The sequence below is a fragment of the Plecotus auritus genome (genome assembly GCF_963455305.1).
Source record: "Plecotus auritus genome assembly, chromosome: 7".
Taxonomy (NCBI): Eukaryota; Metazoa; Chordata; class Mammalia; order Chiroptera; family Vespertilionidae; genus Plecotus; species Plecotus auritus.
Window position 1 is genome coordinate 26,586,544 of NC_137774.1, and position 24,887 is coordinate 26,611,430.

Consider the following 24,887-nt stretch of genomic DNA (forward strand, 5'->3'; position numbering starts at 1 on the left):
ATTACCTGTGGGTACCTGCCCGCCTGCCTGCTGCCACCTGGCCGACAAGACCCAGAAGGCTGAGGCAGGGAGAGGAGCAGGATCCTCCTGTTTGCTAACTGCAACCTTCGCACGCAGCAACTATGCCAGGGGTCAGAGGGCAAATAAAGTCCCCTCCCCGTATGACACACTTCCGAAGGGAGAGACTGACACAAACCAGACAGAGAATTAATAAAACATGAGGACAGTGTTGGCCTTGTTCAGGCTATTACAGGAAGAGAATTTAAACACAAAAGTAGCCTTCAGCCTGTCCGTCCCGGAAGGGGAGAGGCCAACGGTCCTTCCTGGTCCACTCTACAGTCATAATTCAGGGTCTGAGGAACATCAAAGCTCCCAGAGCAACGGCGAGCAGATGACAGGCGAGGCCCTGGCCGCCGACCGCCTCGCAGTCAGTCCACCTGCACAAACCACTTCAGAAGACAAATGCCTCCTGGGAGCTTGGATGCCCACAAAGAGCAGACGGGGCTTTTGTTTTCCACGCCTGATCGGAGAGAACCGCGCACTGCACGGAGCTCCGTTCATCTACCGCACAAACTGGCAAGCAATACAATGTTACCTGGGGATCACAGTCCAGTCTCAGGGACAGGGAAACTTGCTTATTTATTTTCTCTCGAATCTGTAGCCTTTCTAACATTTTTATTCTAGATCTTACTCTCCTCACACAGACAGTATCAAAAGGAGTGTCTGAGCAGCAGGGTGGACGCCACCATCGGGCCTGCACGTAATACCTGAGCTGAAACTAGCAGGTGTCACACACAGTGGAATAAATAAGGCCTCGCTGTATGAAAAAGCCAATTCATTCTGGCTTTCCATTTTTCTCTTCCCAAAAGCTTTCACACACCATTCTCTGTAACTCAAGTTAACTTTTATAGGCCCCCACACAACCCCAATCCAACAAAAAGACTCCAAGGACCCTTTTCACCTCGTTTTCACGGGCTCCCCTTTGATGAGACCTAAAGGGCTGTAACTTTACAAGCCGGTCACTTTAAGGCCTTATTTTCCCATCCACCACAATGCGGGGCTGGCCCAGGAAGGGGTTAAAGCTCTCATGTCAAACCACAAATTCGGGCACTGGCCCAGAAGGGACATGGGAACCAGGGCAGCGAGTGATAAAGGCCGGATTGTAGCAGCCCACTGAATTGGAAATGACTTGTAGGCCTAATGAAACAGAACTTTGGCAGTAAAACAGAATGAAAGGAATGAGACAATAAAAGGCTGGAACAAAGGGTGCAGAGTCGTTTCAGCTTAGCAAAATAAGCTCACTTTGTTGGTGGGGAAAGCCAAAGCCGATTAGGGTAAACCAATGACTAAGCGTAAGTCTTCCAAACTAATTACACAGTTCACCATGTGAAGTATAATTGGAAGCCTCCAGATGCGGCTGCTTTGCTTTCACGGGAGTTACATAAAGTGCGAATCACCTCGCGAGCGCCCACCGAGAGGCCCTATCATCGAGGTGAACACTGAAAGGTGCAGGACTGCTCCATCCGGGACGCAGCCGAGAATTCATTACGTTTAAAGGCCTCTTTCTGATCTCCCGAATCCTATAAGTGAGAACTTAAGAAGCTGGTACTCGAAGGAGGGGCCCAAAGGGGAGAAGGAGGAAACCCATGCACATGGACTTCCTTTGATCCCAGTGCTTTTTAATTACCAAGCTGGGTTATTCGGGATGGCGATGTGGGGAGAGCGGTGGCAGGCAGGCAGGCCGATGGATCGGCAGGGCCTGTGTGTGCATATCTAGAGCATTATTTACGTGCCATTTTTTGGGATGGTCTGTATACATCATTCTTGCATGTATCAAATCATGAGTACAGATAACGTCCACTAGGAAACCTCAAGTAGTAAAATAAATTACCATGTATCAACAGTCTTGACAAATGAACCAAACCCACTCCCTGAGTATGGGGCTGCTTAGGGTAAAATGGGAGGGGAGGTTTAATAAACAGCAGAAAGAGGTGAGGGCTAGATTGTGCAAAAATGAGTGGGCTGTGTGATCTTGGACAACTTACTGACCTTTCTCAACATCAGTTTTGTCATCTATGTGACAGATGTTATTCCTACCTTGACTGACAGCCTTGGAAATCAAATTTTAAAAGGCATTAAAAAACTAAGCACAAAGCACACGTCCCTCTAATTCAGAAACGTCAACTCAAGGAATCTTAATAATAAAATCTGAACTTCACAAATTCTGGGTCTTCGTTAATTTAGATCTCACATGTGTAATAGGGAGTTGGAAATACTCTATAATTCTGCTGGCTCTTACTCAGAGGATGAAGATTCCCATTTCTAAACAGCAGCTGTTTCCAAATAGAGAATCCTCAGCATCCCTGCATCTGAAGCCCAGCAATGAACTCAGCCACCCTTATGACTGTTTTGCTTATTACATCATGCTCATTACTCTATTGATAATGTCTAGTTTTGGTTACAGTCTTTAGATATCTATCTAACCACCTAAGTATGTGCAAACACTCTCTAATCTTGAAACCAACCTTAAGAACACTCTAGTCCACGGGCTGGCAAACTATGGCCCACAGGCCAAATGCAGCCCACCACCTGTATTTGTAAATAAAGTTTTATTGAAACACAGCAACACCCAATTGTTTGCTATGGCTGTTTCTCCACACAACAGCAGAAGTGAGTAGCTGTGGCATAGACTACATGCTCTGCAGAGACAAAAACGTTTATTGTCTGACCGTGACAACTCTTTTAATTCCTTCCCTCAGTGAGAAACTGAGGCCAGGAAGGAAGGAAGCGGCTTGTTCAGATATCACAGTGGGGTCAGACCCAGCACCAGGGCTTGGAATAACTTCTACCTCACTTCTGTCCAATGACAACACCAGAACTGCCACCCAGAGGGTGGGGGTGGCCATCCAAGTTAGCCAAAACCTTAGGCCAATGGCCACACTTCATGATCTCATCTTAAATATAAACAAGTAACGACATCCCTAATCTGGGGTGGGGGTGGGGGTGAATCTTCTGGGAGAAAGGTAGGAGAAAAGCACAAAAGGGTTTGAGTTATTTAAAGCTCTTGGTGTGTCATTCCACACCCACTCCACTTACAGTAATGACATTTAAACTCCCTTAGCTCAGCCCCATGATAGCAGTCTTAGCCATCTTGATTGCCACCTGAAATAAACAGTTGAAGCAGCTGCCACCTTGGGCAAGAAGGGATGCGGGAGAGGAGAGAGGAATGACAGCGAGGGAAACCTAAAAAGAGAACAGCGAACCCTGAATGGAAACTGGAGAAGAATGGAAAGTTCTAGACTCAGAGAAAGAGGAGCGAGGGTGTGAGTTCTGGCTGTTATACTGCCTTACCTGGGTGATCTAGCTGTGACTTAACCTCTCTGATCCTTACTGTCCACCTTCTTCAAATGGGCTGATGATACCAAAACCCACTGTGCAGATGGAACGAGGCAATGCACGTGCAGGTGCCCAGCACTGCCCAGGACACACAAGGGGGCACAAGCTTTCCCTTTCCCCTGCATCTCCCTTCCCTATATCCTATGGCTTTATCAGCAGAGAATGGGGCCCAGAGTTCAGGTTCTGTTATTAGACAAGCCTGGAGGGGGAGTCTGCATCCCACTCTATCCTTCAGGGGGCTGTGACCTTGAGTCAAAGACTTAACAATCTACAAATTGGGCAGCACCTCCACCAGCCTCCTGGAGAAAAATTAAATGATGTAAAATGAGTCAATGGCTTGACCCAGTATCCAACACTGAGTATGAACTCACTAAGTAATAAAATTACACTCCCTAATCTGCAATAAACCAACTGAAAAGAGCCCTAAACAACTTTACAGAGTCAGGAACATGTGTGTGTATACTTCGTGTGTGTGTGTGTGTGTGTGTGTGTGTGTGTCCTACTTCCTTCACCCAGAATACAAACTGCTGAAGGGTAGATCAGTTTGTCAACTTACCTGTTACTTCCCTTCAAGTCTGCTGGATTTACTCTTTGCCCCTAAGGCCCACAAGCAGAGTCTCCCCGCCATTTAGCAGCTAAGTGCCATTTGGATTGATCATTTGGATTCAACTGAATTATACCAGAATCCTGAGAGGTGATGGGCCTACCCAAGGGGACACAAACGTAACACCAGCCACCAGCCAAAGGAGGAATAAGCTATTCTGAAGACAGACCCAGATGATTCACAGAGCAAATGTATGAAACAAGCTACTAAAACATGAGCACACAGTGTGTTATGGTTTTGATACATTCAAAAAGGCCTCTCTAGCCTTTTTATTTAAAATACCAGAGCCTGATACACGAAGATTCGTGCAAGAATGGGCCTTCCTTCCCCTGGCTGCCGGCACCGGCTTCGCTCCTGCCGGAGCCACCTTTCTGCCTTTGCTGTGGCCCGGAGGTACCTTTCTGCCTTCCCACACTGCCCAGAGGCCCGGAGCGGCTGGGGCGGTGCGGAACGCCTGCGTTGTTGCCTGTGTATGCAAATTAATCCGCCATCTTTGTTGGGTTAATTTGCATGCTCACTCCTGATTGGCTGGTGGGCGTCGTGAAGGTATGGTCAATTTGCATCTTTCTCTTTTATTAGTGTAGATGTTTTTATTGACTTCAGAGATGAAGGGAGAGGGAGAGAGAGTTAGAAACATCAATGATGAGAGAGAATCATTGATTGGCTGCCTCCTACACACCTCCTACTGGGGATCAAGCCTGCAACCCAGGCATGTGCCCTGACCAGGAATTGAACCGAGACCTCCTGGTTCATAGGTCAACACTCAAACACTGAGCCATGCCAGCCGGGCACCTCCCTAGTCATTTAATGAAACACTTGGTAAGTTTACCAATCCTGCTAGAATCCACAAATGTTACTGCAAAATTAACTGAACGGCTTCAGACTGGGTGAGGGCCTGGCCAGTGAAGAGTGTGACTGCCTCCCAGACAAGGGGACAAGTGTTCTCAGGGCAGCAATGGTTGCTGCCTTGGGCCTGGCCAAAGCTTGAAGAGCCTCCCACTGCTGGCATACTGGGTCACAACTGTGAGTGTTAATGAAAAAAATGACAGGAAGACAGGAAGAGAAAGGAAAAGAGAAAGAGAAAGAAACCCAGAGCTGGGAATGTGCAGAGATGTGCAAGCACAAGCCTGTCTGGAATATGCTAACAGCCCATCTGGGAAGCATCAACTTCCCTGACACCACAAACAGGCCCATGAGATTCCAAGGCAGGTTATGGCTCGAAAAGCAATCCCACCTCATGTTTGCAAACACTAACCCTGGCCTGTCTGAAAGGCGGAACGGTAGCAAAGAGGCTCACACTCCAGAGCCTTCCATTATGCGAGCTGGACTTGTCTCTTTTAATTATTTCCAAGCTCTCTCCCTAGGCAGGGTGGGGCTGGGTGATGAACACATCCCCCCTGGTGCTCTCAATCCGTCTGGAAGAGAAGTATGATAATGCACAGGATCACCCACCACCAACGCACTCAGCTATTCTTCAGAAGCAGCCAGAGTGAACCAGCCCCTGACCGACGCTGCAGACAGTGCCGCAGGGAAGGCGTCGTCTGTGACCGACCTGGAAGGGCAGCTAAGTGCCATTCTGAATGCAAGGCTGGGCTGGAGGAGGCTGGTTTCTCTTTGTTGCATGTTCTCCTATCCATGAAGAAATTGATTAAGACCAGAGACAAAAAAAAAATCTCCATTTAGAGGCTAATTAGAGGTCAGGGCACTCTTCCCAGACAGCAGCTCACGACTGGACACACCTGGGGACAGGGTCACTGCTGCCCATCGCCTTGGGCAAATGAATAAGCACAGAACCTTCAGACTGCGCAGTGGGCACAGTACCTTTGTGCCACCCAAGACAAGCATGACAGCGATCGGAAGGGGTGGAGTGAGGAAGCTTAGAACCAGAGCAGGGCTGTCTCACGGACACAGCCTTCTGCCATGTCAGCCCTCAGCAGGGGCTGGGGGGAGAAGGGGGACACAGACCTGTGCAGAAGAAACCATCTCACACCTGGCTCCCAGGATAATGCCCACAACCACTCACAGATATAGGAAGCAGAAAGCTCAGACACTTGGCCTGCCAGCCTCCTGGGACACAGGGGCCAAAGGGGTCAGTCCCCCACAAGCTGCCCTGCTGGGGCCCTGAGGCAGCATGTCATCCTTGGGAAGAGCCCCCTCTCCAAGGCGCCGGCTCCCCCACCGACTAGGAAGAGGCTGCATTACATAAACACAGCACCATGGTTCCGCATCCTGTCTGTCTGTCAGACTCCATCTGTCTGGCACACACACACTCACACTCCTTTTCCTGACTGATTTGGGACATTCCGTGTTGCTCTCAGCCGGTTCCAGCAGCACAACCCAGGGGGTAATTTTGCTGCTGCCTCCCAGACAATCTGACAGGTACAGGCCCAGCATCCTTCCAGAGTTTCCTTGGGCACTTGACAGGGAAGGGTTTAGCTGCAAAGGGCCCCAGGGGGACCCCTCTCTCCACCCGTTATTCAGAAAGGCACAGAGGAAGCCAGCCGCCTCACAGGCTTCCAGCAGCTTCTGTGGGAGCCCCTGCCCTGTGACTCAGGCCCGCATCCCTCCCAGCTTCTATCACTGCCAGCTCCCAGCCCCGGCCCCAAGTGGCCAGCAAATGCCAGCATCACCGTGCTCAAAGGCCACTCTGTCTGCTCCTGCAGGCACATGGGCACCGTGCCAACCACAGGCTGGGCTCCTCCATCTCAGCTTCTGCCGAATTTCACTTCAATCTTGACGGCCAAGTTCAAGGGCATGGCTTTTGAAGGACACAGCTGTGGCAAAGGCAGGGGCCACAGCAGCCACTTCTAAGGACTGATCAGGCGCATCTGGGCACCCCCACGCACCGCTTACCTTGCCAAACTGCTCGAAATATTGCTTTACATCTTCCACCACCGTGTTCGCAGATAACCCGCCTACAAATATTTTCTTCGTTCTTGTGACCATCTGCAAGAAATGACAAGAGGCAGACATGGGTTTACCAGATTATCTGAAGCAATGCTCACCAAGACGTTGCAACAACCCACTCCCCACATTTCTCTAGGAAGGCAATTTTAAACAGGTTCAGGGTGCAAGAGTGGGCCCCGCAGATGTCTTGGGGTGCTGGAGATAGTCAGTCTGGAGATCTTGGGCCTGCAGGTCGCAACCCAGAGGCTCGTGTTTCCTACAGGCCCAGAGTGGCTTTCAGGACCCCCTTTGCCATAGTGCACAGCTTCATCCTGACGTACTGGCACAAAGAGAAAAGTCGCGGGTCAAAGTTATTTAAACCTAAGAGACATGAACAAAACAGAACTACGTACCCCAAAATGTGCTGCCTGGAAAGTACCCGTAAAACCTGCCAGTAAGAAAATGACACGCAATTCAAACATGTGTGGACTATCTACACTCAGCTGCTCTGGGTGGTGGTATATGTCGGCCAACAAGACAGACACTGGCCTCACACACAAAAACAACCCTCCCAGCTCAGTCCCCAGTCCACCTTCCTTCCTTGATTTCCCATGATTCACCCTACACACTCAGTCAAGCCCAACTCAGCCCCAGGTCTCCACACCTCTGTCCACCTAAGTCCCTCTCCACGCCTCAGTCTCCCATGGCAAGTTGTGACCATCCTCCAAGATCCCATGACCTTCTCCAGAATTAAAACACCTATATAGTCGCACCATGCAGAAGTGTTCTTCCTCCTCTGAATTCCCCTAACACTGTGCCATCAGCCTCCCCCAGCACTCACTACATTCTACCTAGTGCTGAAGGCATCGACAACCCTGACTCCCTTACTTCCTCCCCCAGAAGGTGGGCTCCTGATTGCTCCCAGCACCCCCGCAATGCCACGTACAGGTCCAGCCAGGCACATGAAGCCCAGAAATGTCTGGTGGAAGCAAAAGCGAATGTGTGTGGCCACATTTCAGAATCCCACCCGTTCCAAAGCAAAGGAAGAAGGATGCTCAATGACAAACTGTTCAGAGCAGCAGAGACCAGCAATCTTAACATGTAAAAAGGAGCCAGGAAGAAAAAAAAAATAAAGTTTATTCTGAAGCCTGAGTTTCGGCTATATGGGTTTTTCTTTCTAATGTCAAATGAAAAAAATTAAAGACTCAGTGGGTACAGGGTCTTGCCAGTGTGGTTGTGTGTAATAAAAAGCACAATGTCTTAACTCGGGAGGAGTCCAGTCACAGTATATACATGTTTCAAATCATCAGGTCGTATGCTGTAAATAACTGACAAAAAAGGCACTGGACACCTGCTTCTGGGTCTCAGTCTGGGTGTGACCCTGGACAGGACTCACCCTGAGGTCTGGGTTCTGTCCTCTGCACAGTGAAGTCCTGCTCCAGGTCCCACCTAACTCTGAACTCTCACGAATCTACACGCCTGGGCCACGACGGAGGCGGCTCCCAGGCATCAGGGAGCTCATGCTTCAGCTTAGCGGCTCCCAGAGGGGACGTGTGCCGCCACAGCCTGCTGACTGAGCCCAAACGGGAACATCCTTGGAAAATAATGGACTTCCTGCGCTATTTTAAGAGGACACTGCCCTAGCAACTTCCTGTCGGCTGTGAGAGCCATGCAGTGGTTTGTACTTGTGTCCAGAGCTGTGATTTACTGTTTTTCGTCTCCTTCAGATGAATGGGGCATAAGATGCGATCACGTATGTGAGGATAGTCTATGAAGATTCCCCCAGGTTCCCACACCACCAAGCCCCAAGAACCTCTTGTTAAGTGGTGCCCCTTACTGTCCATCTCCCTTCTTATCCATCCCTTAAGTCTCTGGTGGATCACGGTCACCTTTGTGGTGAAACTCCAGCAGGACCCTTTAGATTCAAATCTCTCTCTATACTCAATAATCACCAGATTTTACTAACCTAATGTATTCATTCAGCAGATATATTAATTGCTAGGTGCTGGACCTTACATTCTAATATAAGACGGAATTTAATCCACTATAAAATGGAGATAAAATAATTACACTACCACACAAGGTTCCTATTAGGAATAAATTAACATGTCAAAGTGCCTAGTGGGACACCAGGTAGATACTAAATAAATGGTCACTGTAACTGATTCTAACTCAATTGCTAAATGCATCCTTCAAAGCTCAGAATAAATGTGCATCAGAAAGACACCTTATACAGAAAAGTTGATAAACTTACCCTCACTGCCCCCTCTCCCACAATCATTTCAAAACACCCTCATGCATCTCTATACGATTTCAGATGAGCAAAGACTCCCAATAGTTTCATTTTAGATTTTTCATTCATAACTAAATATCTATAAAGAAATACTAATGTGATTTAAGAACATGCACAAGTGGCGTGTTCGACTTAAAGAAACTCTGGAGAGTCATTCTGCAAAATGAACCCCATAGTCTCACTTATACATTGTTAAAGCAGGTGGGTATAGAGCAGGCCTTGTTTATATTCCAAATGTGCGCATGGACCCAGAAAATTAAACAGTCAGCATGTCTTCATTCCAAATAACGTAAGCCAACAGAATGCTCATTCCCCATTAACTGGTTAAATGGAAAGGTCCCCTTTTGCACCCTCCACTGTTGCCTCATAGCCGTACACTTGCCAAGCCTCGGAGTCCTAAACACTGGGGCAGACACTCAGCTATAAATCTACACAGTCTTAAAAAAAATATTTAAAACACCTTTTTTTTTTTCAAAGAAGGATGAGAAATCCCAGGCCCCAGCCAATGAGACAAAGTATTCAAGTTACTAGAACATCCTCTCCGGGAACCAGCTCAGCTACAGTGATGGATCCCACTCTACAGCAATCACTAAAAGGAAACTGGTTTAATCAAAGCCTTCCGAACGTGAAAAGGCCAGTGGGAAGATGTGCAACACTTGGTTAGCTGCTCACCGATGTCTGGGCTGCAGGAGAGGGGAGCATAGCTGGGAGCAGCAGGGCTCTGCATATGACCTCTCCCACCTGGGGCGCACGAGGAGGAAGGGGAGTGATTTGCTTGGGGAGTCCTGGTGGCACCACTGCTAAATGGACTGTGCACTGTTTGAGGATTTGCATCCTGGAGAGGAACTCGGGAAGCAGGCAAGGACTCTAGAATCACACATTTTCCCTCCATTCCCCCTGCATCTCCACGGCCACCAAGGAGGACTGGGCAGGAAGGGGACAAGGCGGGGATGTTGTGTCCAGGTTCTCAGGGGACAAAATGGAGGTCCTCAAATTCTCATCAATATTAGCCAATTTTCTGTGAACGTGTGTGTGTGTGTGTGTGTGTGTGTGTGTGTGTGTGTGTGTGTTTTGGGGGGTAACTCTAATCCCAATACTTGAGTCTTGGCTTCTATTTGCCCCAGGAATCATCGGTTATCCAGAGAACTTTAACCCTCTTCTGATCTTGGACACAGTGAGCAGGACAAGTTACCCACTACTCCCTGGCTCTACAGTCTTTGCATTATTAAAAAAAAAATAAAAATCCTCTCCACCCACAATGTAGACAGAGAGCCACCTGTGTCGTCTTCCTGTGTTAGCCTGCCGGGTAACTATTTCCTAACCCACAGCCTTCACACTGACGAGGCCCTTAAGCACACAAGATGGGGGGAAGCCAGCCACTGCACACCCGGCCTGCTCAACCGGCCTGCGTGGCCCCTGGGGTGCCCCTGGGTGGAAAGAGCGGCCCATCTGTTCCAGAGAGAGAGACAGCCCAAAACCCATTAGGAAACTGATCTTAGATTTCCTTGGCTTGGAGTTCTTGGTGGAGGGGTTGCAGAAAACACTTCAGTATGCAAATGCTTCCCACTCTTAGAGACATCAGATACCCACCAAGAGCCCTGCACCTCTGGGGGACAGCCTGCCCTCAACAGATGCCCTCCTGTGGTGTAGGGCAGCACTCCGGGAAGTGGTGTGTGTGTGCACGTGTGTGCACAAACGTGTGTGTGCGTGCACACATGTATTTGTGTATGAACGTGTGTGTGTGTGTGTGTGTGTGTGTGTGTGTGTGTGTGTGTGTTACACATAGGGAAGCGGGGAGTGTTCAGACTCACAACTCAACGCTGCAGTCTTGCATCTAGGCCCATAATTTAACTAAACAGCACTGCTCTCTCCACAAACCTCTTGGCTCCACAAAGAAAACCCCAGCACCATTCCAGTTCAGAAAATTGCTGTTTACATGGAAGAACTGGCCGACGCCAGCTGCTAACTGGAATTGCAGAGAACACGCCACCTAGAGCTTCTGGCCTGAGAGCTGGCTTTTTCTTTTTCTTTTCTTTTTTTCAAATTCATACATTCCCTTTTTAAAAATGTGTGGCCATCTGAAATGGTCCCTCCGAGAGGGGCCCCTGGTTGTATTTTTATAAAAGTAGGATAAAGCAGGTCTGTGTGTATTCAGTATGGAGTGAAAAGAGAAATTACACTTGAAAATGAGACTGAAGGAGAAAACTTAGCTCCAACAATAGTGCTGGCCCTAAAGTATTAATTGTCGTACGAGAAAACAACAGCAAATATTTCTTAATCCTGACAAATGCGTGGAAAGGCAGGAAACAGCTCGGGGGAGCGTTAAGTGGGTATGAGAGAGGCCTGGAGAAATTGTCAGCTCTTGCCATCATGTTCCTGAAAAGAGTTCAAATTCTCCTGAAACAAATGAGCCATGCTCACTGCCCAGGAACACAGGCTCATTGACCGGTGCTCTCTCATCTCTGGGAACCCCAAGGTGAGAGACCCAGGAAAGATGCTAGAATTCTAGCGCTGGGTGGACCAGACTGTCCACCATCCCATAATGCAGATGGAAAAATCAAGTCCCAGTGGGATGAATCAGGTGATAGTTAAAGCCAAGGCAGAGTGATAGGGGTGAAGTAGGCCGATACCATGTGATTTCATCCCAGATTCTGAATTTGGTGAGCACATGGCTGTCCTGTGTCACTCTGCATTTGAGAATTAAGCCCCATCTTTATGTGGCAAAGTTCTAGCCAGGCTGACTGACGTCACAGCAGTCCTAATTCCACTCCTTAGGGTGTTTCTTCCAAGGGGCCTGTCCTCCAAAACACCTAAGTTCTCCTAGTTCCTCTCTCATCCTCTCTCTTCCCCCTAAGCTGCAACCACCACCACCACAACTACCACCATCACGTCTGAATCCAGTGGCAACACTCACTTAACATACAAAACCAGAATACAGGTCAGGTACGGGGATCTTCTCCAAATGGTTCCAGAATCACAGGTGGGAAAGGGACTATAGCAAGTTGACGACAGTCCCCATCAAAATTCAGGTCCATCTGGAACCTCAGAATGTGACCTTACCTGAAAATAGGTTCTTTGCAGATGTAATTAAGTAAAATATCTTGAGATAAAATCACCCTGGATAAAAATAGGGTGGGCCTTAAATCCGATGACAGGTATTCTTATGAGAAGAGGAAAGGGCACACAAAGAAGAAGGTCATGTAAAGATAGATACAGAAGCTGGAGTGATGGTCTACAAAGCAAGGGATGCTAAGAACTGCCAGCAGCTCCCAGAGGTAGGAGAGAGGCTTGGGATGGGGTCGCCCTCAGAGCCTCCAAAAGGCTCTGCCAACGCCTGCATACAGGCTTCTAGACTGCTGAACTGTGGAGAACACATTTCTGTTGTTTCCACCACCCAGTGTGTGGTCATTAGTCACAGCAGCCCTTGGAAACTAACACAGAGACCTACTAGGGAGATGCCCCAGGGCACCATGGCCTCGGCCTCCCCTTTTCTTGGTGACAGTGGACTGACAGTCCACATGGCAGCCAGTCTGGCATTTCCTCCAATGATTAAACATAGAGTTACTAGATGACCCAACAATTCCGCTCTTAGTGTACACCCAAGAGAAACTGAAACATGCATCTACCCAAAACCTTTTACACACAATCTTCACAGCAGCATTGTTCATAACAGTCAAAAAATGGAATGACCCAAAGCCCATCAATGGATGAGTGGAGGCAGCAAATGTGACGCATCTGTACAACACAGTATTGTTCAGCCACAAAAAGGAATACAGTACTGACACATGCAGTACAACAAGGCTGAACCTTGAAAACATTATGCTAAGTGAAAGAAGTCAGTCATAAAAGACCATCCTAACTAATAAAAAGGGTAATATGCAAATTAACCTTCACTCAGTCACAAAGCTGGTGGTGCCCATAGCCACAAGATGGTGGCACCCAGTCCCCTCAGCCCCGCCAGAGTCCCCCAGTCCTGGGGCGGCGGGGGGGGGGGGGGGGGGGGGCGCTGAGAGCAGGCAGCGTGAGTGGCCTGGTGGAATGCTTACTTCGTCACCGCAACAATGAGGCAAGCATACCGCCCCAGCTGTGGAGGGCCTCTAGGGGACGGGGCGGGGGGGAGGGGGGGAGGGGGGGGCGTGCGGCAGCCTGCATCCTCCACAGCCGAGCACAGGCCTGGAGAGGAGACAGCAGGCCCGCCTCCCACAGAAGCAGCGCAGCTCCCTCCCACTCACGTGGAATCGGCGCGGCTCCCTCCCGGCTCCCGTGGGCACTGGCGGCTTGCTTCCGCCTCCCACGGAAGCCACACAGCTCCCATGGAAGCAGCGCGGCTCCTGGTGGCACACTGCGGTTCCCGCCGGCTCCCACAGAAGCGGCAAGCGGCCTACTGAGCACGATATTGCGTGATGGGCTACTAGTGTATTATATGATTCCATTCACGGAACGTTCAGAACGGGGAACTCTACAGAGGCAGAAAGCACATTAGTGGTTGATTAGGGCTGGAGGAGAGGGACGGGTGATGGCTTAAAGGGGGTGATAGGGTGTCTTTTTGAGGTGATGCTCTAAAATTGACTATAGTGATGGGTGCACACATCTGTGTATATACTAAAAACCACTGAACTATATATGCTTTAAGTGGGTAAATTATATGGAATGTGAATTACATCTCAATAAAGCAGGGGATCTTTCCTAACAGCCAAAAAGATCCCTAGGTTGAGAGTCTGAATGCAAAAAGGGCTTAAGATAAAGCCAAGGGCGCAAGACCGTGTGCTCCCTGAGGCTTCATCCGCCAGCTAATTCCATGGGCCTCGATGCACCCACAGTTGACCACTGGACAAAGGTGAAATAATATCTGACGCTGCCAAATGAAGAAATTAATTTAACTTCAGAGGAAGCTAATTATAAATAGAACCCCAAATGTTTCTCAGAGTACTCTCTCCGTGTCTATAGCTATTAGCCAGAGAGCACAAGGGTTCAGACTACAGTTTGGCAGTCCCTCTAAATAGCTTTAAAATTGGAAGGAAAAAAATACCCTTCCTCTATATGGTGCTAGAATATAATTTACACACAATTATCCGACATAGGTTACAGCGTTACCTCTGGTTAAAACAACAGTAACTCACCGAAAGGAGAAGGTGATCTTGTAATGAAATGATCAGGCTGCGGCAGCAGGGAGCTCAGACTCCCCACCCTCATCTCTGAGCCCTCTGCCTGGCTCCCTCTGAGGCTAATTTAAAAAATACTACTTCCTCTTACCCTTGGGGAAAAGTTGCAGCTGGCAAGGCTGACCTGTCCACAGATTGGTATCTGAGAGTAATATCCTAGACTGTGCCACTCGGGCTGGGGCTGGGGGAGGTAACAGAAAAAGGTGCGGAGATGGAGTGTTGCCTTCGAAAGCACAGGAAATTAAGGATCGTGACCCGAGCATCAACTGATACTGAGTGAGGTGGCTGGCTGGCCGTCAGCCCAATCACAGGCACCGAGCTGCTCTGCATCCACAGGTAATTTTCCCATCACTCCATCCTTGTCGAAGCCCACTCCCCAATACTTGCCGCAGATGAGTTGCACTCACTATGAGAAAGGCCCCAAAGACTCTCACCAGTGTTCAACCAATCTGTAGATGCAATTAAAACCCATAATCTTTACAGCAGCAAAATTAAGTAAGCATGCTTTACTGTTGCTCCATGTGCCAGGAAGCCGTGCATTTCTGCACACGAAAGAGGCGCCTCCTAAGCCCCAGCAAGGGAAAGGCAGCCAAAGCAGATTCTTACTAAACCTCAGAAAGAGATGGGGAGGAAGGGCCAGCCAGGAGGGCGGGCTGGTGGGAGCTCAGGTCCTTCCACCTGTGCCTGCCGCTCCAGCCTCCGGAGCCCCATGCACCTACCCAAAGTGGAATTCTTCTGAAGACGCAGAGGGTGACTCACGGTGAGGGGTAGGGCCCTGGAAATGGTGACACGATGGTCTCGGGCCCCTGGCTAAAGCAAAGGTCCGAGATGATTCTGCCTTACAGAAATGATCCAAATGAAAACACAAGTTTAAAATATCTTCTGCCCACGTGGCTTTGCATTTTCAAGCCCACCTGTGTATCCTGAGACACACTGAATAGCTGACCCTGGCTGGCCAGATGAGGTTAGGTCAAGTCTCTGAACAGTTCTGGGCTTCTCTTTTCACCTATGAAATATGGGCATAAGACCCTGGTCTTAGTAAAACAGAGATAGCAAGTGTGAAAGCATTACTCCAAGAAGACAGCCCACAGGAGGCCCCGGTATCCTAAGGAAAACCAACCCGGAGCCTGTTCCTCCACACAAACCTTCCAGAGAGCTTCTCCCCAGCTGGAGTCCCCCCAACGCCCAGGTCCCAGCTCAGAGGTGCCTGAGCTCCTTCTCACGGGCCGGGCCAGGGTCACTGAAGCCAGCCTGTGTGCAGGTTTATGAACACACAGCCATGGTGATGAGTTCAGAGCATCTTTCCTACTTCCAAAACTGCTCTTTTCCTAAAACCTTTCAGGTCACCTGGGTAGCAACTACCAGAGAGATGGTTCCTACGCCAAGGGTGTGTGTTTCAAAGTCTCTTGGAACCTGAACTACATACCACTCCCTTACCTGCCACCCTGGAGGGCCTCTGGGTCCTCCATGTGACGCAAGAAAACCTCAAGGGCCGGGCTAAGAAGCCATGTTGGAAAGGATGGGCAGAGCACAGACCCTTGGTTAAAAAAAAACCCAGCATCAGGGGGCCCACTGTGTCCTGGGGAAGACTGCTCAAGAGATGACTCCTAGAAGCCAGCCTCTGGTAAACTGGGAGCCACCTGCAAGATGAGGCCCCTTGTCATCAGCAACAACTGAATGGCTCTTTAAGGAGAAAAAAAATAAAAACTTTGCTGAGACAGGCTCTGAAGCCAAGGTGCCCCACCCCCCAAACCCTCCAGTTGATTTCATGAAAAGAACGAAATGGCAGCCTTAACCCTTAGCCTTGATTACCGCCATTACCATATTTTAGATGCACATGGCAATCAGTTCTTGATGAGCCAGTTCTACCTAATCCACGGAGCTCAGCCAGGCTGCAGGTTCACTGACACTCTGCGGTACAGCGTGCTCAACCCAGCCTGCCCCGTAGAATCACCTGGGGAGTCATTAGAACCTGACACGGGGCCTCACCCTGGGGGAGTCTGCTTCACTGGTCCATGGAGAGGCCCGGGCATCGGGATTGTTTAAACATTTTCCAGAAGATTCTAATGTGCAATCAGGGCTCTATAAGAAGCCGCTTCTGCCATCCTAAGGGAGAAAGGTGGGGGGATGGAGACCTCAACAAAGCAAAGATTCTTTTTCATCATTACCATACTGAGCAGAGGAGGGGGGAAAGCCACGGAAGAGTGGAGGAGCCTGGGATTGAACCCAAAGCGCTGGGATTGAGTCCCAGTTCAGCCACTTCTCTAGCTATGTAATATTAGGCAAGTCATGTGTAAAGTGGGGGCAATATGTCACCTATATGTCACAGAGCTGCTGTAAGCATCACAAGAGATAAGTATATACAAGCACCTGGCACATAGTAGGTGCTCAAAAAAATGTGTGCTGAATCCCAGAAGAGCGAAAATGTTGATCAAAAGGGTAAGAGAAGATAAACTGCAGGGGACTGTGTCTGGTGGCTAGCCATAGGCATTCATTCATTCTCTCATCAAATGGTTTTGAGGACCTACTATGTGCCAAGTACTGTGCTAGACTCTGTGGATGTTAAGTGGAATAAGACCAGGTTTCTGTATCAAAGGTGCTTATGGTCAAGTAAAAAGCTGTGTTATTATAGCATGGTGGGGTTAAGGGCACAGGGCTGGGCATGACTTCAAGGGGGGCTTGGAGGTCATTAGGAGGCAGCCAGGAAAGGAAGTGAAGAAGGGCCTCCCCAGCAGAGGCCGTGGCATCTCCAATGTTGGCTGAAGGGTTGCACGTGGATCTGAAAGACCACAGTACAAGGTGTCGACAGGATGCAAGGAGGAGAGGGGCTGGGTAGGGAAGTCATGCCAGGGAGGCAAGGGAAACCTTCATGGGATTTAAACAGGGGAGCAACTCTTCAATAGGGCCATTAAAGAGAAAAGCAAGGACACTGTGGGGGTGCTGTGTCACCTGAATGCTTACATGGTGGCAAGGAGGCAAAGGCCAGAGCGGCTACAAAGCATGAACTGGGAAGAAGGCACCTATACACCAGTCCTAGTGTGGCCTGGTGTCAGCTCCCCATCACCAGGCCCCTCCCTGCTCTGCCATTCTACTGTTCCAGAAACATCCATGGGGTGGGAGGGAATGTGGGGGCAGGTGGAGAAGGCATAAGGAGAGATAAGCACATTGCACTCTTGGCGTGGTCGTCTTCGGAAACACTCAGCCATCTGTTAGGTCATAAATTTTATCTGTCAAGAAAAAAGTCAACCCCCCCACCCCCCAGCATGTGCTGGTCTGGCACCCTGCCACCTGCCACAAGTAACTTCCTTTGAGGGAAAAGGAGGGACCCAAAGAAGTGTTTGAAGCGCAAGAGGGAAGCCAAGATAATCACAAGCAATTCTCTCCACCTTTTATTAAATGTCTCATTTCTCAAGAAATGGAAGGTGAATCTTCCTAAATCCAAGAGGGCCTTGAGTCTGGGAAGAGTACCAGATTTGGAAACTGGAGATGAGAGGACCAGGTTCCAATCCCAGCACCTGAAGCTGGGAGAAGAGAGAAAAGAAACCCAGGAATCTCAATTCTGCCACATATATACTAGGTCAGTGATTGGCAAACTGCGGCTCGCGAGCCACATGCGGCTCTTTGGCCCCTTGAGTGTGGCTCTTCCACAAAATACCACGTGCAGGCGCACACGTACAGTGCGATTGAAACTTCGTGGCCCATGCGCAGAAGTTGGTTTTCGGCTCTCAAAAGAAACTTCAATTGTTGTACTGTTGATATTTGGCTCTGTTGACTAATGAGTTGCCGACCACTGTACTAGGTGACCCTGGCAAGTGACTATCTCTGAACTTGAGTTTCTCTCTCTACAAAATGGGATTAAAAGAGCTAATACATGGAATGTGCTCAGCACAGAGCTGGGATAACTGACACACAAAGTTCCCCTTCTCCCTCCTTACCACAGTCCCTTCCCTGCCTGGGACTTCGCCTCTATCTGTTTGGCTGTGAATGGGGATCAAACTTGCCTTGTCTACCCCACAAACTAAACAACAGAAGGAAACGCACTTGGAAAAGGCAAGTGCTCTACATTTAAGGACTAATTATTACCAATTCTCCCAATTATTATCAATTCCACTTCCCTCAGATTTTTTTCTGACACCACCCAGAGTCAACCCACTCCCAGCAGTGGTACAGGGCAACCATGGTATTTCAAGGGTTGAAGATGCTCCAGCAAAAATTCTATCTCAATGCAAATCTGTGTCTTTATCTACCTGAACCTGGGCAGCCCCTTACTCTACGTAACAGATTGTTCCAAATGAGAAAGGTCTTTCTCTAACAAAGATGAAGCTGTCCATGCCTCAGAGGTAGTATTTCTCTGTGACACCAATATCCTAATATGTCTGTGCTCTCCTTGTGCCAGTAACATATTTCTATAAATCGTCACATAAAAGAAAACTTTATTTTCCAGAGGGATCAACGGGGGGGGGGGGGGGGGGGGGCGCGGAATGAAACAACAGTTGCAATAAAAACATCACCCATCAAGCAGAGCGCAGGCTGCCAGGAACTTTACTAAATGTGTAATGTTACAGATGTTTTATAGCCATGATGTCTGTTCTATTTAAAACACTTGCACTAGGCCACCAAACACGGAAAAGAGAGAAAGGAAAGATATGTTCCCCAACGTGCCCAGCCTGGCTAACTGGTCTGGGCTGGCTGTTTATTGAGGCAAAGAGGTGACTGGGGAGCCGTAGATGTCGGCTGAAACGTGGAGGGCTCGTTTTGTAGTTCACTCTGGAGAGCTGTCGAATCAGCCGCACGGCCCCGCCAGCGGCGCTCGGGCTCTCTGAAGGGCACTTCTGCCTGGAAGACCAGGATCTTCTATGGGGAAATTGCCCTGCACCTGGCAATGCTTAATAAAATCTAGTTCCCTTCCCTCAAGGAAGAAAAATATGCCCGGTTAAAGCTCATTTGTCCAACGACACTCATTCATTCCCACCACAAACATTTGTTCAGAGCCTACTATGCAAAGGTACTGAGTTAGGAACTCACAGCCCAATCAGCCACGGTCAGGACGCCCCCCAGAATGGAAACCTGAAAGGGAGGGATGTGATCAGTTCACCCTCCTAGAACGGAAGCCTCCTAAAGTTAAGAACTTTTGTCTATTTTGTTTACCACTGTATTCCTAGCATGTAGAACAGTGCCTGGCACACAGTAGGCAATCAGTAAGCACGAGCTGAATGAGTGCGGGAATATTTCCTGCTCTGAATTACCAAGATGGTGGATGAGTGAAGGTCCCCAGGCACCCTCCTTGTCTCCTCTCTTTCCCCCTGGGTAATTCCAAGAACTCCTTGTTGCTAAGCTGGCATAAGCACCAAGAAGATAAAAGGCCTCGTTCCTAAGAAGAACAGCTGGCCAGAGTTCTGGTCAGGAGCCACAGAGCACACAGACAGCGCTGCAACTAAGAGGTCCTGCTGGACTGGGTCACAAACCTTCCCCTCCCGCTGGGAGAAACACAGCTGGTGGTTTGGGAGAGGCATCTTTACACGCAAAAAGGACAATTGGTGACTCCCGACAAGCCAACACTGGAAAGGTCTAGGAAAACGGGGAGGGGCCTGAAACCTCTGGCAATCACAGATTCAGGGATAATATCAGGGTCTGCATCAACTGCCCCTGATTCATTCCACTCAACATCAAGCTTGAATGACTACCTAGTTCCCACCGGGAGGTAGGAGCCCAAACTAAAAGACTTCGTTCTCTAACCTTAAAGATCTCACAAAGGCCTGACAAAAACACACAATGGCAAAAGTACACAAAATAGATAGAGGGAAATGTGATGAACTCTGTCAGGATAGTCAGAGAAGGTTTCAAAGAGGAGATGCCTGCCTGGGGTTTTAAAGGATGAACAGGAGTTTTCCAGGAGGACAAGAAAGAAGGGTAGGCAGAGTCATAATGGTATGAAATAGCGCTATTTCAGGCACTAAGTTTGGCACAGCCAGAAACCAAGTAGAAAGGAGGGTTTGATGGAAGATACGGAAGGAGGCAAGGGTTCGATCCCGAAGAGTCTTGTAGACATAACCAAGGAGACTGGACTTCACCCTTTCAATAAGGGGTAAGCAATTTTAAGTGGGGGAATAGCATGACCAGTTTTGTGTTTTAGATCAGTCACTCTGTAGAGACGGGGAGACAGAAATTTATCATAATAGTCCAAGATGAAGGGACCCTGAACTAAAGCAAGGATCTTTTGCATAACCAACAGGAAAAGATTTAAGAGAGAACAGGAGACAAAATTATCAGCACTGGGTAAATGGCCAGAAGCAGAGGTGAGGGAAAGAAAGGCGTTTTGAATTTACTGGGTGGCTGAGCCAATGGCGGTGTCACCAACTGAGATAAGGCATGCAGAAGAAGCAGGTATGTGGCGGCATGATAAATGTATTCGGTTTGGGTATGTTAGATGTGCGGTGCCCGTGGGACAATTTGTGTATTTGTACTAGAGCTCAGGAGAAGGATCAGGACAGGGGACCCAGACTGAATTCACCAATGTCTAGGTGGCCATGAACATCATGGGAGTGGTTCAGGTGAGGGGGTAAAGGAAAAGCAGATACAAGGACAGGAGGAATCACAATATCTCTTGGAAACCCAAAGCAACAGCCAAAGAAAACAGGAGAGAAGCAAGAAAAAAAATTGTTTCACCAACTACAGCATATAGCCCCTTGTTCTATGTCCCTTCCTTGAATTTAAGTAAGCTCGTGACTGCGTCAGCCAATGAAATATAGCAGAAGGAATGTTGTGCGAATTCCAAAGTTGGTCATACAAGGTACAGCAGCTTCTAGCTTGTTCTTTAGAACAGTAACAGTTGGAACCCTGAGCCACCAAGCTGCCACATTGTCAGGAAGCCCAGCGTTATATGGAGAGACCCCATGGTGGGCTCCTTTCTTCGAGCCATCCCTGCCCAAGCACCAGGCACACGAGGGAATAAGCTTTCCGAGGATTCCAGTCCTTTGCCATCAAGTTACCATCAAGATCTCAAGTCTCTCCAGCAGAGGCCCTAAACATGGTGAAGCAGAAACCAGCTGGTACTGCTCTGCCCTGTCCGAATTCCTGACCCAGTGATGCCCTGAGCATAATAAAACGGTTGCTTCAAGCTGCTAAATTTGGGAGCAATTTGTTACAGAGCAATGATAACTGTAACACTGAAGTTAGGGCATTTCTAATGGAAGGGAACGGTGAGCAGTGTCCAACAACATATAGATGTTTAGAAAGGGAAGGAGGAGCCAGGTCTCAGCGTCACTGGATCCAGATCTGAGCCACACACTTTCCATGACCGATCATGGTACTTGCAAGGCCAACATCTACGTGCAGCTTGTCAGCGAACACCACGCTGCCTCATGAGCAAGTCTCCTGGGCAGGCCCACGGGTGCGCCAAGCCCTGGAGTGACTTAGCCGTCTGTGGTTAGTTGTGAGCATTCATTTGGGGGAAAACCTTACTCTGATGGCAACTGGCACTGAAGATGTGCCCATGAACAAAACTGCCCCGTGGCATGCCGCCATGTGCTTGCTGTGGTCAATGTTGCTTTTAGAAAAGTAGAGGTCTAAAAAAGTCAGTGTTTTTTTTTTTTCTGGAGAGAAATCAGTATTTCTCCAAGGCAGTGACACCTAATTCATCTAATGCACTTATCACTGTAAATATCAGTAGTTCCCAAGCCACCTTAAAACAGGCTGATAAGCAATCTGTTTTAAAAGCCCTTTCTTGCCCTTAGCCAAAGGCACTTAGTTCTCTCTTCCTGTGTGAAATCTGGGCTTTTAATACTCAGGATACACCTGAAACTATGATCACCTAGCACAGCTGTTCTCCAAGCAGCAGCTGCAGCTCAAGGCGACTCACTTCCCAACCAGTCATCATGTCTCTGGGTCTCCAGACTTGCTGGGAAATATGGCATTCCTCTCCCTGGCCAAAAATCCTGGCCCTCTAAAGAGCTGCTTGGTCTTGCATTCTGTTCCTGTTACTCAGAGGCCCTCGCTCCCCTAAACCAGTGGTCGGCAAACTCATTAGTCAACAGAGCCAAATATCAACAGTACAACAATTGAAATTTCTTTTGAGAGCCGAAAGCCGACTTCTGTGTGCATGGGCCACGAAGTTTCAATCGCACTGTACGTGCACGCCCGCACGTGGTATTTTGTGGAAGAGCCACACTCAAGGGGCCAAAGAGCCGCATGTGGCTCGCGAGCCGCAGTTTGTCGACCACTGCCCTAAACCTTCTCTGTGTCCCAAAGATGATCCAGTTCAAAGGACTGTGTTAAAACACGGGAACTGAACCACCTGGGACGCTGCGAGCACTCAGTCTGCACAGAGACCTAGAAATGAAATAAGATCCAGGGGTACAATTAGCCCAGACTTGATCTTATCAGACCTTCTCTTTTGCAAAATTTCATCAAAGAAGATTTGGCTTAGTTTTAAATGTCCCTTAATTAACACAATTTCTAAGCAGCTATTTGGAATGAAACCTTGTGGGAAGAGAAATGAGAAGTAATAACTGGGACCATTGTCCTTGGGGTAGTGATGGAGGGGGCTGACATTTGAAGCAGGAAGACAAGACATCAAAAATCAGCAGAGACTTCAAGGTTTCACCCTTTGTTACCGGGTTCCACGCTACCTCTGTAGCCCTGTTTCCCATTCATCCAACTACTCGGAGCTCCAGCCATGCTGGCAACCTGCTTGCACTTCCACACCCCAGGCCTTCACTCAGGCTGCCCCTTCCCTAGGATGAGCCTTCTGCCTTTTTGCCCTTCATGGGTCCAAACCTCACACCTCAGTCCAAATGTCTTTGTGCAAATGTCACTAGGCCTTCCGTGACCCACCTACTTAACAACTGCAACCCCAGCGCTCCTTGGACCTTCTCCTAACCTACCTGCTCACACACTCTATGATTTACTTGTTTTATTTCTTGTCTGTCTCCCTCCCACCAGAAACTAAACCTCATGAGGTCAGGAATTTTGTCTATTTTGTTCACAGACTATATTCCCAGTACCTGGGTCCTAAGTGACATCCAAGAATTATTTGATGAGTGAATGAATGAACATGCTATGCCATCTCCCCTCAGTCACCATGAACGACTCCTTTCTCTGCACTGGCACAGGAAGTGAACTGCCCCTGAACAGCGGCACTTTATTTCATTCTGCTTCCCATTATCACTCGATATTTACCTATGAGATTCAGGTCCCTTGCAGGAAGAGACCATGTTTATTCATCTTTGTATCCCCCAAAGCATTGGTGGTGCTCAAGTATACAATCTACTGAATCTAACTTAACAATCAAATTGCATGGAAAATAGGCAAAGAACACAGAGCTAATAGAACGATATACCCAGGTGATTCCCGCTGCCTTCCTCGTCCCTTGTGAGGCTTGTCGTGTGTGCAGCGCACAGAGCAAGGGCTTCTGAAAACATCAAGATAAGTAAGACACACGTGTGCAGCGTCCCAGTAGACAGCTACCAGCCACCTGTAGCCACTTAAACTTAAGTTGTTATTAACAATTCAGTTCCAGTTGCATTAGTCCCACTTCAAATGCTCATTCACCACAGAATATCTCCTTTGTCCCAGGAGGTTCTAACGGACTGCAGCGACATCGACAGTCCTGGCCCTCCACATCGAACCTTCCTTCTAGTGGGGCACATGGGACAGGAACAGGAAGGACCAGGAGAACCGATCTGTTAGCCAATAATAAAGGAAGCAGCAAAGGACTGGGGGCTGAAAGGAGACAGGTGTCACCACCTGGGGGAAAGGAAGCAGCAGGACAGGCTTCCAGGCCGAGGTAGAGCTATTTGAGAGGACCGTCTAAAAATGGGTGGGTTTTCTAGGTAAAAGAAAGGGGGGTTATTCCAAACCTGAAGAGGACAGAGTCCCACACAGAGGGACTCAGGGGCAGGCTCCCTGGAGCTCAGGCCCATGGGGATCTGTACGACAGGAGGCTGGAATTCCACGGTAGCACCCCAGGAGTCTTGAGCAGGGGGCATGTGCATCCGGAGTGGAGGGAAGCCAGAGAGAAAGCCACAGTGGAAACAGATGAGAGGTTCTGATGGATGATGGCAGCATGACTGGAAATGAGGTAACGGGCACCTGGCAGTAGCAGGTATGGGACCAGCAACCAATTAACCTTGGGACGACAGAATGCTCAAATCTGAAGGATCCCGGGGCACTCACAAAAGCAGCATTCCCCTTAGATTTTAAGCAACTAGAAGGCAAAACCTATGTTCGCTCGGTGTTTGGAGGTGGGGGACTCAGGGACTAACTGCCCAGGCCACCGTGCTTCACCCACTCCAGGGTGGCAAGATCCCACATCAGTCTCAGCTCACTCCCACTTTGCTCATTGTCAGGGAGCTGGAAAGATGAGTGTCTAAAAATGGGTGGGTTTTCTAGGTAAAAGACAGGGGGTTTATTCCAAACCTGGAGAGGGTAGAGTCCCACACCGAGGGACTCAGGGCAGACGCGGGGGCCACACCAGGGGCCACGCTCCACCCCACTGCTGGCCAGCACTGCTCCCAACTAAAAGTCCAATGGCTCGGCCTCAGAAGCC

At 48.9% G+C, this 24,887-nt stretch overlaps 1 protein-coding gene across 14 annotated transcripts in view; it reads right to left on the reverse strand.

Moving 5' to 3' along the window:
• Positions 1–24,887, reverse strand: part of MSI2 (musashi RNA binding protein 2) — a 360,027-nt gene that overhangs the window by 225,027 nt on the left and 110,113 nt on the right. For all 14 annotated transcript variants that reach the window (XR_013961313.1, XR_013961314.1, XM_080682350.1 and 11 more), the window contains exon 6: positions 6,854–6,946. Coding sequence is in view for 12 of the 14 variants with exons in the window: in XM_080682350.1 (XP_080538476.1) it covers positions 6,854–6,946 (93 nt within the window). In the remaining 2 variants the exon portion in view is untranslated. The remainder of the gene's footprint in view (positions 1–6,853; positions 6,947–24,887) is intronic.